This window comes from Gymnoscopelus braueri (assembly GCF_963280865.1).
Source record: "Gymnoscopelus braueri genome assembly, chromosome: 23".
NCBI lineage: Eukaryota > Metazoa > Chordata > Actinopteri > Myctophiformes > Myctophidae > Gymnoscopelus > Gymnoscopelus braueri.
In genome coordinates, this window is record NC_137625.1 from 30,039,560 (window position 1) to 30,052,989 (window position 13,430).

The 13,430-nt window shown below is 41.7% G+C and overlaps 1 protein-coding gene across 1 annotated transcript in view; it reads left to right on the forward strand.

Moving 5' to 3' along the window:
• The first annotated feature begins 1,008 nt into the window (after nucleotides 1-1,008).
• Nucleotides 1,009-13,430, forward strand: part of utp20 (UTP20 small subunit processome component) — a 58,153-nt gene continuing 45,731 nt past the window's right edge. Inside the window, exons 1-14 of the mRNA XM_080421607.1 lie at nucleotides 1,009-1,199; nucleotides 2,559-2,639; nucleotides 2,748-2,814; nucleotides 4,786-4,918; nucleotides 5,664-5,852; nucleotides 6,660-6,741; nucleotides 8,191-8,328; nucleotides 8,899-9,054; nucleotides 9,790-9,948; nucleotides 10,477-10,617; nucleotides 11,165-11,242; nucleotides 11,476-11,660; nucleotides 12,323-12,487; nucleotides 12,945-13,033. Coding sequence (XP_080277733.1) covers nucleotides 1,149-1,199; nucleotides 2,559-2,639; nucleotides 2,748-2,814; nucleotides 4,786-4,918; nucleotides 5,664-5,852; nucleotides 6,660-6,741; nucleotides 8,191-8,328; nucleotides 8,899-9,054; nucleotides 9,790-9,948; nucleotides 10,477-10,617; nucleotides 11,165-11,242; nucleotides 11,476-11,660; nucleotides 12,323-12,487; nucleotides 12,945-13,033 — 1,714 coding nt within the window. The 5' untranslated portion in view covers nucleotides 1,009-1,148. The remainder of the gene's footprint in view (nucleotides 1,200-2,558; nucleotides 2,640-2,747; nucleotides 2,815-4,785; nucleotides 4,919-5,663; nucleotides 5,853-6,659; nucleotides 6,742-8,190; nucleotides 8,329-8,898; nucleotides 9,055-9,789; nucleotides 9,949-10,476; nucleotides 10,618-11,164; nucleotides 11,243-11,475; nucleotides 11,661-12,322; nucleotides 12,488-12,944; nucleotides 13,034-13,430) is intronic.

A 13,430-nucleotide genomic window follows, 5' to 3' on the forward strand; every position in this document is an offset into this window, starting at 1 on the left:
TGTGTGTGTGTGTGTGTGTGTGTGTGTGTGTGTGTGTGTGTGTGTGTGTGTGTGTGTGTGTGTGTGGGTTGCAGTATTCCAGGCAGGACAGGTACATGCAGTTAAGTCAGGATCAAACGTTGTTCTTCTGTGTATTTTCTGTTTACTAAAGAGCTGGAGACATGAGACCCATGTTACTACTGAACACTAAAACAATTACTAATATCACTTACAGCACCTACACCGTTAATACAGTTCACTTCAAAACCCTTAATATGAGTAAGTGTCCATTTGGTTCCATTTAACACTTGTACAATCTACACTGTAACACGATGTTATAGTATAAATTGGGGTTCCATTGTCTCAAAGACCACTGACACATTATGTCCATTCATTTTGTACACTCAGAGTCAAGGACCCCCAAATGAATATATATTTGGCCAGGGACCCCCATCTGAAAAGGTTTTGTGCCAGGGACCCCCAGAAGAGAAGATTATTTTGTAAAACATTTTTTAACAAAAATTTAATCACAATTTTTAAAACATTTTTTTCTTCTTTTTTTTTCTTCTCGAATATTTTCAAAAATAGCAGATGTACAAGCTCCAGGGGGTCCCCAGCATTTAAATGCACCCCCCCCCCCCCAGGACCTTGAGAACCAATGCTGTAAGTGTCCATTTGGACACCTGGTGGGCCCCGGACCAGACGTTGAGAAACTGTGTGACATCATGAACCACGTGGAGGGGAGGAGAGCAAAAAACAGCGTTGCCATGTTCGCTTATTATAAGCGACTTTGGGCTTGTTTTTATGTGTAGTTGCTTGTAAATAAAAATATCGGTTGTTTCCACATAAAAAAATTTCTTGAAGATTTTGTTTTAATTTTTTTTAAATCTCAAATGTAATGTACATGTTTAAAGGGCGAAAGGCTCACTTCTGTGGGGCTTTCTTTTCATGGACCAGCTTTCATAGATGCTTGTTTCTCTCATACAATGTGGCAACACTGCATGCTGTTAGTAATCCAACATGGCTGCGCCCTGGCATCAGGCGTGTGTGTAAATAACATGTTTTAGACTCGTGGATAAATACATAAATACATGTTTTCATAGAACACTGTCATTGTTGGATCTTACGGAACATTATCATCAAACCCTGAAGCAACAACTGGTCTAAAAATGAAGAACAAATCCAAGTCTTCGTATCATAAATCTGAGAATACTTACAGGGTGAGTATTATTACAGTCACTTTAACATGCTAGCATACAGTGGTGGAAAAAAAAACACTCACATTGTTTTACTTAAGTAAAGGTATCAACACTACGATGTAGCTATACTCTGTCACAGGTAAAAGTACGGAATGCCAAATTTACTCGAGTAAATGTACAAAAGTATTGGTATCAACATGTACTTTAAGTATAAAGTACTCATTATGCAGAATGTCCCATTTCACAAGTTTTCAAATATATGGAAATCGTTTGAAAATAGCAGACCTACAAGCTTCAGCTTGTAGGTCTGCTATTTTCAAATGGCCGAAATGAATATAGGGCTGAAGACAAGTGGTTAATGTATATTGATTAAATAAACACCCAGGATGTTATTGTATAGCTAAACTTAAATGATCACAAAGTTGGAAAAGTCTGTTTTGATATAGTAGTGAGCTGTATAAAGATATTAATCTGATCTTAACTACATCACTATAGTACTGTATATTCACTATAATCTAACAATTACATACATTTTAAATGCATAGATGTTTATAGTAATGAATAGTAATTGAATACATAGGACCTCAATGGAAACAAGTCCACAGGACTTTTTTGGCTTATCCTTTTAGCTCAAGTGTATGACTGTAGCCTTACTTTGTGCATTTCTGTCTAATAAAGCAGTGGTTCTCAACCTGTAATCCCGACCCCCAGGGGGATTGCCACATGATGGGGGGGCCCTATATGACAGTGAATTTTTTTTTTTAAAAGTGTACCTAAAAATATGAAAGTAAAGAAAATAAATGCTTTGCGAGGGGTTGTGAGCTTGTAGATCTGCTATTTTCACAATATTTATCTTTGTAACCATGTCAGACTAAATGTAATGTCTCAACTCCTTCAATTCAAAGTGCTTTTCTGGGTGGGGGGTCCCCAGCTCAAATATGATTATGGTGGAGGGTCCCCAGTTCAAATATGGTTATGTTTGGGGGTCCCCAGTTCAAATATGGTTATGTTTGGGGGACCCCAGTTCAAATATGGTTATGTTTGGGGGTCCCCAGTTCAAATATGGTTATGTTTGGGGGTCCCCAGTTCAAATATGGTTATGTTTGGGGGTCCCCAGTTCAAATATGGTTATGTTTGGGGGTCCCCAGTTCAAATATGGTTATGTTTGGGGGTCCCCAGTTCAAATATGGTTATGTTTGGGGGACCCCAGTTCAAATATGGTTATGTTTGGGGGTCCCCAGTTCAAATATGGTTATGTTTGGGGGTCCCCAGTTCAAATACGATTATGTTGGGGGTCGCGGCCTGAAAAGGTTGAGAACCACTGTAATAAAGTATTCCGTTCAATCAATCAATATTAATGGATAATGATGCTTTTTCCAGTTTCTCACTTTTGCTGAGAGACTTGCCAAGGTCAACATCAATGTGATCCATCGCATTGACAGAACTGGTGCCTATGCTGAGGTATGAAGCCGCTCATTCATTAGTACCTTTATTATGACTCATGTATTTATCATTGATTACTCTTGATTGCCTATACTGTAGATCTTAATGGTTTGTTTCCCATCACAGGAGGTAGAAACCTACTTCTCAGAAGCACTGACAAAATGGAAAGACCTCAACTTGACAGAACATTTTGGTATGTAATAAGACAACTGACTTTCACACGTTATTCCTTAACGACTGCTTATGAACAACAATGCCCCCCTCCCCCACACCCCCAAATTGTAACAAGCAGCATTTTAGTGTCTTTACCCATGACGTCATGTGAAATATGAGTCCTAAATCTGCAAGAATGTATTTTATTTTAACCAATCGGTATGTTAGTACAATATCACTAGCACATCTGCAGTGGTTTGGAAGTGATCGCCTTACTCTTCCATTGAGACATGTAGACCCTGGTGTAGACCCAGGACACCTATTAAGTAGTACTGCCGGAAGCTCTTAAGTACAACTGAGTACTATGTTTGGTCTCTCATGTGGGAGAACCGGGTTCGAAGCCCAGGTAGGACATGCAAGTACTGCGAATTACAGCTCGGAGATTACTTAAGAGCTTCCGTTCTCTACACTGGCTCCCCGTAGCGGCTCGCATCCAGTTTAAAACCCTGGTGCTAGCCTATAGGACAGTGAAAGGAACAGCTCCTTCTTACCTCCGGGCTATGGTCGATGCCTACACCCTTGCCCGACCACTTCGGTCTGCCACCTCGGGGCGACTGATTGCCTCGTCACTCAAGGGTCCTTCTGGCCGATCCACACGGTCACGACTTTTTTCTGTCCTGGCCCCACAGTGGTGGAATGAACTTCCCACTGATGTCAGGACAGCAGAGTCACTGCCCATCTTTCGCCGCAGGCTGAAATCCCACCTCTTCAGGAAACACTACCCTTCCTCTTTGCCTGGCCTACTTGTTGTTAACTAGTTGTACGAACGCTTGTTTTATTGTTGTATTGTTTTATAGGATCTTGTTTAGTCGATACAATTATTTGTTTTAGCTCCTGCTCATTTAACTTTGCTATTTTGTCTCATCTGTTTAAGGAAATAGGTAGCTGATATATTGCACGTTTACCTTAGCGCTAGGTATACTCTTGGTTGCTTGTTTTTGCAGAAAATGCACTAAAGACTTCTGGTGATTAGTAGTTTTTGTTCCCTACCTATGTTGAATGCACTTATTGTAAGTCGCTTTGGATAAAAGCGTCTGCTAAATGAATGACTGTAATGTACTGTGGCTGGACTAGTGTTGATTTTGACAGCAAATTTTGATTTAGTTTAGTCAGTCTTTTGAATCAAATTCCATTTAGTTTTGTATATTTTAGTCACCGGAAAGGTTTTAGTTTTCGTCTAGTTTTGGTCGACTAAATGTCATAAGATTATAGTTGACTAAATCTACAGTTGATTTAGTCGACTAAAATGTATTTTGGCGGTGCCTTGATGGTGTCGTAATGGCTGATTTTACACTTGGTTGCATGCTGAAAATAGACGATCTAGAAGCCAAAATACAAGCTTGTAGATCTGCTATTTTCAGAGCGCAACACCCGAGCACAACCAAACATAAAATGACTTGTCTTTTAGTTCTACTGGATCTCTTCTCCACCCGTCCCTCACTAACAGTTTTTTTTTGTTGACGGAATTGTCAATATATTTAGTCTTCGTTTTAGTCATCTTAACTTTTCGTCAGTTTTAGTCGACAAAATCAACACTGGACTGGAGTGAATCACAATTTACATTTACATGTGTGTGGAGTCACAGTAGCCTGGGACCAGACAAATCTGCGAGTGCAAAAAAAAATTGCACTCTGCGATTTGGGTCTGACACCGCCATAGAGAATCCATTTCCTGCTCCAGAAGACGTGGGGGACCAATCAGGTCCAGGATTCAAATATGGGAGACTGTAATTGGTAGTTGGTTGTAGGTCTAACCAATTGCGTCGAGGGCCATTGTTTTGATCCCGCCCCTTGGGAAAAAAAACGTCCTCATGGAAGCACCAGACTCATATCCACGCAGTGATATAGTCCGGCTACGTGAGGCTAGAGTCACAGCACACTGCCAAATATCCCCTGCAATAATTGAGTAAACGAGAATTGTCTGAACTTTTCTTTTGTTTCCAATTCCGCAGCGAACTTCCAGAAAGAGATGTCCGACAAGTGCCAGTCGTTCAACCTGCTGGTGTTCCACCAGAAGTCTGTGGTGGAGAGTCTGAAGACCCACCTGGCAGTGAAGAACAGCATGGCCTTCCAGCCTCTACTGGAGTAAGTCCTGACCTGACCCACTCTCAACCCTCCCTGAGAGAAATAACATTTATTCTTGTATTGCTTCACTGTAAAAGTCCTGAGTGTTAATTTAACTCTGATAGTATACAAATATAAAAACACATTCAACTCTTATTACTGTACACACATTTGTCCACTCTCAAAGTCACAAAAAGGATAAATTAACATTAAGGATTTTACTGTGTAGCTATACTTATACATGCAAGGAATTTGTCTCAGTGAGCTTTCTGCATAACACTGTATAACGACAGTGAGTTTGAGAATCACTGGGTTAGTTGCTGGGTAGACTGCCCTAGCATGTCTCATATCTGGCATCGAGTGGCGGGTTCAACATCTCCGGAGAAACATTTTGTTGGATCCCATTGGTTCATCAATCTGTCCGTCAGTCCCCGCCCTGCCCGGCGCCCCTCCTCCTCCCCAATGTGTAGCATTGAGAGCCCTGACGTCACAACATTTGGAGCGACGCCCACTGCACTCTGGTTGGTTGGGGAAATGAAACACTTCCTATTCCAGGAACGTCAACACGCTGGTCCAGGCTTTTATTTTTGAGCTAAACTAAAAAATAGAAGCCTGGAGATCGAGGCTAGTTCAATCATAACTTTAATAAAATCACCAGAACTTGAAATCCACACTAAAGGCTCTTGATTCTATTCCACTTTAAAAGATGTGTTATTATAACCCATCTACGTTCCTCTCATCATCTCCTCTCCCTTTTTTCATTTAGCCTCGTGGTCCAGCTGGCCCGGGACCTGCAGACTGACTTCTACCCACACTTCTCTGACTTCTTTGTCCTGATCGCCTCCATCCTGGAGACACCAGACACGGAGGTGCTGGAGTGGTCCTTCACCGCACTCTCCTACCTCTACAAGTACCTGTGGAGGCTCATGGTTAAGGACATGGCCAACATGTACTGGTGAGAAGGCGCACCTAGTTTCATGAAAACGAATGTTCAGTTTCATCTTTAGTTTTTTATCATTGGAAGGAAAAATAGAAGTAAATACATGCAGTGGTGGAAAAAGTACTCACATTTTGTACTTAAGTAAAAGTATCAATGCTGCAATGTAGAAATACTCTGTTAAGGCACGGCCACACCGCACTTTTGTTCTACCTATGGGGCGGAATCTGGCAATGCTTTTCCAATGGGAATGGTGTGGTTTGATGGTCTTGCGCATCTTTCCGCGTGTCGCGCACATCTATACGCCTGCTGGTACATGCCATACAATACTGGCTGCAAAAAACGGCCGTACACAAGATGAGTTTAACAGCGGGCAGCCATAGTTTGGTGTGGCCGTGCCCTTACACGTAAAAGTCCGGAACACAAAATTTACTTGAGTAAAAGTACAAAAGTATTGGTATCAAAATGTACTGCCAAAATGTCATTATGTAGACGCATTGTGATCTGCTATTTTCAAATGGACAAAATGTATATAGGGATGAAATGGTTAATGTATGTTTTGTAATAATAATAAACTAGTAACTAAAGTTTTCAAATAATTGTAGTGGAGTAAAAGTGCAATATTTGACTGAAGTACTGAACATTGGAAATACTCCAGTAAAGTAAAAAATACCTCAAAATTGTACTTAAGTACAGTACTTGAGCAAATTTACTTGGTTACTTTCCACCACTGAATACATGTAAAATGATGGAAAACAAAAGAGACATTGCTGTCAGTATGTGTAATATAGGTGAGATATGCATTGATTTTTCTCCTCTCTGTAGTTTGTACAGCACGCTGTTGGCCCACAAGAAGGATCACATTCGCAAGTTTGCAGCAGAGAGCTTCTCTTTTTTGATGAGAAAGGTGGGTCATGGATTAAGAGTACTAGTTAAAAATACAAATGCATAATCACATCATACATCACCATATCAGAGGTCAAGTAGATAATGGCATCTATTGGTTATTTCATAATGTGAATTGTGCATTGATCCTCCATCTCCCCGTGTTGGATTAATGAGGCACTGCTATGTTTATTCTTGTACTCCTCAATTTGCTCAAACTCCCCGGTCAACTATGGCTAGAATGTTTGCTCCTTGCTCTACTAATGAGCACAAGTGTGAGGTTAAGCTGACCTTCGCTAGCACTATCACTTTGGGTGCTGCGTTGTTTAGAGGTTCCCCAATATGTAAATAAAATGTGGGGTAATTGGGACGATACGTTTATGTATTTTTTGTAAAATAGGCCCTTCTTGCAAACTTTTGAAGTAAATTGTAGCCAATCGGTATGGAATGTAAAAAATCTGTATGATACACATGACCCTGGCAGAGATGACATGTAGTGATTTGTGTGAGTTTTGGACAAAATCTGTATGAGTAGCAAAAAGTCTGGTTTGATGAAAATGATAAATAGCGGAAAATCTTAAATTGGCAGAAATGGGAATGTCCTATATAATAATATAATAATAATCTTTATTTGTATAGCGCTTTTTAAAAACAAGTTTACAAAGTGCTTCACAACACAACCCACAACAGACAGTGTGGAGAAAAACAAGACACAGACAGTTCATTTAACAAATACAACAGCAAAAAAGCAGAAAACAACAATAGAGGCCATACAATGGAGTCCTCAGATGGGTATAGTGCTCTAGTTAAACGCCATTCTAAAAACGTGGGTCTTTAGACGAGTTTTAAATGGCCAGTGAGGTAGCTTGTCTAACTTCCAGAGGAAGATTATTCCATAAAAGTGGAGCCCTAACAGCAAAAGCTCTACCCCCTTCTGTGACCATATTAGATGTTTGAACATCAAGCAACAGCTGGTCTGATGATCTAAGGTTGCGGGAAGGGATGTAAGGGGGCAAAAGGTCTGAGATATAGGCAGGTGCAAGCCTGTTTCGTGATTTAAAAACAAGCAATAATATTTTAAAATCAATTATTAAAACCACAGGTAGCAGGTCTAGTGAGGCCAGAACAGGGGTGATATGGTCAAATTTTCTGGTTCTAGTAAGCACCCTCGCTGCAGTATTTTGGACCAGTTGATGGCGGTTGATGTTTTTTTGAGGGAGACCGGAAAAAAGGGAGTTACAGTAGTCCAGGTGATTTGTGACGAAGGCATGAATGAGAGCATCAGAAAATGTAATGAATGACCTGATTTGGGGAGTTAAGTCATGATCCAGGGGGGAAATACATTTCTTTGATTGTATGACCTACGTTTAAGAGTTACAGACCCAAAACATAAAGTGGGCTGGTATAGCGCCACCATGAGGCCGATTTGAACAAGGTTCTAACTAACGTTTGATCCGTTTTCATCACCCAGGTTGCAGATTTCGATGGCCTGCTGAATGTGGTGTTCTCAGACCTGGAGGAGCACCCTGAGAAGGCCGAAGGTGCGGGTCAGCTGCTGTTTGAGATGTGCAGAGGAGTCTGCCACATGTTCCACTCATGTGCCACCACTGTGAGTAGGAATAACTTCCAGAAAAAAAGCCTCTACATTGTGCAATAATAGTTATCCTAACCCATTTAGACCGGGAAAGAATCTGTGTCATTTTTAGATTTCTTTGGGCTATTCAAGAATAGCAGATCCACAAGCTCATAGCGTCTTCTAAATCCTACAGTTTTTTAAAAAAACGTATGTTTCTATATCAGTGGTGCTCAAACTTTTTCATTTCAAGGACCCCCAAAATTATATATATATATATATTTGGCCGCAGACCCCCATTTTTAAATATTTAGTTCCAGGGACGCCCATGAAGCAAAGATTGGAGTAAAAATGTTCGCTTAATTTAAAAAAATATATATATTCAAAGATGTAAAAAAAAAAAATCAAGATTTCTTTCCCAAAAAATGCATATCCGCGCTATGAGCTATTTTTTTTTATAGCCCAAAGAAATAAAAAGAAAATGACACAGATGCGTTCCCGGCCTTAACGGGTTAATTAATCGGCTTGATATCGGATGACATGTCTCTGTTTAACTCTCTGATCTCTGCCACTGTCCGTCTGTCCTCTTCCTCCCTCTCCTTCAAGGCGTTTCCGGTGGCCCTACGGAAGCTGGGTCCTGCTACCTGTCCGGGGGTCTCGCTTCCCTGGGACGCTGTCAGGGACGCCCTGGATCAAATGGCCCAGGCTGCCACCCAGCACGTGTACAGAGAGAACTTCCTGGTGATGTGGGAGTCTCTACAGGTAATGCTACATGCACAGAGTAAGGACCGGACCAGAGGAACAATCAACTGGACTGTGAGGCATACATCTAATGGAGAAGAGAATCATGAAATATACTCTATTCTTATCAGTGGTGGAAAAGGTTGTCAAATGTTGTACTTAAGTAAAAGTATCAATACTGCAATGTACTGTAGAAATACTCTGTCTGGAATTTTAAATTTACCTGAGTAAAAGTACAAAGGTATTGGTATCAAAATCATTATGCAGAATGTCCCGTTTTGCAAGTTTTCTAATGATATAAAAATCTTTTGAAAATAGCAGATCTACAAGCTCACAACGCGTCGCATCGCGACACATTGTGAGCTTGTAGATCGGCTATTTTCAAATGGCTGAAATATAGGTCTGAAGTGGTTAGTGTGTTTTGTAATAATAATCTAAATCTACAAAGTAACTAAAGTTTTCATATAATTGTAGTGGAGTAAAAGTACAATATTTTCCTCTGAGATGTAGGGGTGCGTTCGGAAATACTCACGTATTAGCTTGTATTGGCCAGCGGGCTCAATGCTATATATCCGAACGCACCCGTAGTGGAGTAGAAGTAAAAGTATTGAAACTTTAAAATACTCCAGTAAAGTAAAAATACCTCAAAATAATTGTACTTAAGTACAGTACTTGAGTACATGTACTTAGTTACTTTACACCACTGTGTACAAGGCCATACAATAATATCATATGTTGTGTCCTCCCCGCCTACAGGCCAGTGTGGCGGAGGTCCTGGGTGTCTTAGGGACACCCGGAGATGACCAGACCCAGACCCAGGCAGTAGAGCAGCTGGAGAGGTTGCTGTACATCCTCCACACCCTGGTGTCCCACAAGGACGGGGGAAAGATCACCAAGCCTGAGTCCGTGTGCCAGGTAAGACCAGGGGAGAGAGGGCTCATGGACAGATTTCTCATAGTAGCAGATATATGAATTCAAGAAGGTTTATTTGTCACACGCTTGGAAAAAGTACTTTTTCTACATCCAACATGGGAGTGGATGGACTGACTTTTTGGGATGACGTTATTTCTTGCTCTATTCATAGGTTGGTGTAGAGCGCCCTCTGGCGTAATCACTGAAAACATGATTTATTTTGAAAGGACGTATACATACGTCCTTGGCAGGCAATGTGTTAAAGAACTGGAGAGACGGGGAGACCCATGTTACTGAACAAGGACTCTATAGAAATATAGAAATGATTACTATCAGAATATAGAGCTATTTAACACTTAATTAACCAAAAATAAAATAAAATAATAATCCTTTGACTGCAAATTCACAATGTGTGATGATGCGAGCTTGTAGATTGCCTATTTTCAGCACGTGATGCCGGCACGCAAACAAAGTATAAATGACGCATACATATACGTTCCTCTGTGCTTGGTGTTCTCCTCCCGCCTGCAGACGGTGTTACAGCTCATCCCCAGTCCAGGTCTCTCAGGCTCCGCCTCCTGCTCTCGTCTGCTCCTCCAGATCATCTCCTCTCTGCTCCTGGGGGAGTACATCCACCTGGCCCCAGCACTCGTCCAGGAGATTGTCCAGCAGGTTTGTGTTTGACAGTACTGTCTGTCTGTCCCAGAATAAATACATGTGTGTGTGTGTGTGTGTGTGTGGGGGAGAGAGTTTGTGTGCTGCTGCATATCGTCGTCCAGCTTGTAGATCTGCTATTTTCACAACCTTTTTGTGTGACACTCTTGTATGATGAAGTAGGCCGCAGGGCATTCATTTCCGGAAAAACGCGAAGATAGAGATACGATATGTACGTATGTTAAGGAGAATTCCTTTGCATGTTTATGCGTGTGCGCGTAAGTGGCTCAGGGGTAGAGTGGCCGGTAGAGCGGGCCGGATGGCAACCGCAAGGTTCCCAGTTCGATCCCGGGCTCCCCCCAGAGTTAGTGTTGAAGTGTCCTTGAGCAAGACGCTGAACCCCTAATTGCTCCCGATGAGCAGGTTGGTGCCTTTCATGGTTTCCTCCGCCATCGGTATGTGTGTGAATGGGTGGATGTGCATGTAAAGCGCTTTGGATAAAAACGCTATATAAATGCACCATTTTAATGTAAATGCATTTTCCCGTCTCTGCTCTGGCCACCAGGTGTTTGCCAGCAGAATGGAGCAGGAGCTTCTCCTAGAGTTCACCAAGGAGATGTTCTCAATGAATCAATTCGAACAGGTTCGATATCTCATCATGATCTCACCATAATGGAATACCTTTGATATATATGTTTTTGTCAGTCTTTGGGACAATACTTGATGCTTTAAACACAAAAATGGCTTGCTTGGATTAGTCACTTGTCTTTCTTTTCCTTTTTGTCTGTTAAGCAAAAAAAAAAATCACTGCTCTCTTTTTCTCCCCGTCACTCTCCATGATTTCCTTCACGTCCGTGTCCTCCTCTTCCTCCTCAGCTCTTCCTCCCCAGCCTGTTGAGGTGCACGGCGGGGTTGGTCTGCAGCGACGACCCCCTGTCCCGTCACTGCGGTCTGGAGGTGTTGGTCAGTCTGATTTTGGCCAAGGCCCCTCCCCCCACAGCCGGCTCCATGGCCTTCGAGACCTACCCGCTCCTCTTCAGCGCAGCGCCACCGCTTGCAGGGTGAGACACCCGACACGGCGGGGATTTAACCCTTTAAGACCGGGAAAGCATAATTTGTGTCATTTTAAGATCTCTTTGGGCTATTCAAAAATAGCAGATATACAAGCTCGTAGCGCGGCACCGAGTGCCGCGCTACGAGCTTGTGGATCTGCTATTTTTGAAAAATCGTGAAAATGAGTGCAATCTTTGAATATATATACATATATATATATTTTTTTAAAGCAAACATTTTTACTAAAGTCTTTGCTTCTGGGGGATTCTACAAATGTCAGTTTTTTTAAAAAACGTATGTTGCTATAATAATGTCAAGGACCCCCAAAATGATATGTATTTGGCCACGGACCCCCGTCTCCAAATATGTTGTTCCAGGGACCCCCCAGAAACAAAGATTTGAGTTAAAAATGTTTGCTTAAAAATAATAATAATAATATATTTAAAGATTTCCACCATTTTTCTAAAATAGAATCGCCCAAAGACATCTAAAAATGACCCAGATGCGTTCCCGGATTTAATGGGTTAATGTGTGTTCTCTGTAACACGACTTTAGCATCTAGTCAACAAGTGCTATAATACTGTAAGCAGTAGCAGACGTGGGTGGAGTCTGAAGAAGTGAGGTTTTGATGTGGTTTAACATCTCTGATTCTGAGACGTTTCTCTTGCAGCGTCGAGGCTGTCCAGACCGGCGCTGATGCAGGCCCAGAGACGGAGGAGGAGACCGGCTCGGTACCAGAGCTGGTGTTGTCTATGCTCAGCCTGCCCCAGGAGGACCAGACCCTCGCTGACCTGTCCCTGCCGTGGGCAGCTCTGGTCCTTCTGCCACACCTCAGGTACACTGGCATCACCCAACAGGCCATGCACGCACTCACTCACTCACGCACTCACTCACTCACTCACAGTGGGGGAAAGTAACTAAGTACATGTACCGGTACTCAAATACTGTACTTAAGTATTTTGACATACTTTTACTTTACTGGAGTATCTCCAATTTTCAATACTTTTACTTCTACTCCACCACATCTGAGTACTTTTTACTCCACTACAATTATTTGAAAACTTTAGTTACTAGTTACTTTGAAGATTTTTCATATTATTACATCACATACAGTAGATTAACCACTTCAACCCTAGATATACTTTGGCTATTTGAAAATCTACAAGCTCAAGCGACGCGTTGTGAGCTTGTAGATCTGCTATTTTCAAAAGATTTGTATACAATACATGAAGACATCCAAGCACACTGTGTGGTGTGATGATTAAATTGTATTTTATTCTTTCTTATTTTAGACCACTGGCTTCCACTAGCGTGGTTCCTGCTGTGACAGCCCTCCTCAGTCACCTCATATGTGAGGTTGAGACGGAGAAGCTGGGAAAAGGTTTGTGCTTTTAGTTTTTTTTCTTCTTCTGTACAACACAAACTGAAACACGGAATGTTACCACCATACTTGAGTCAAACTTGTCCGCATTATGTGCATGCCAAATGTTTACAAATACCCAGCTCATACACAATAGCCACAAGCATTAATTATGCTCCCCGTACACAATTGTTTACCTCTTGCGTGTCCAGTTTGAAAATGGTAACGAAGATTATATAAGCCCGAAACCCAGGCTGTTCATGATAATGATGAATGCACTTTAAATTGTTCAGTTACTGTTTACAACACCTCTGGTTCTCAAGCATTCCAGGGTCCCCAGCTAATTGATAGTTGGTATTTGCACACTCTCAGGGCTAAATTAACACAGAGAATTTTGCAGTGTAGCTTGGGGTCCCAG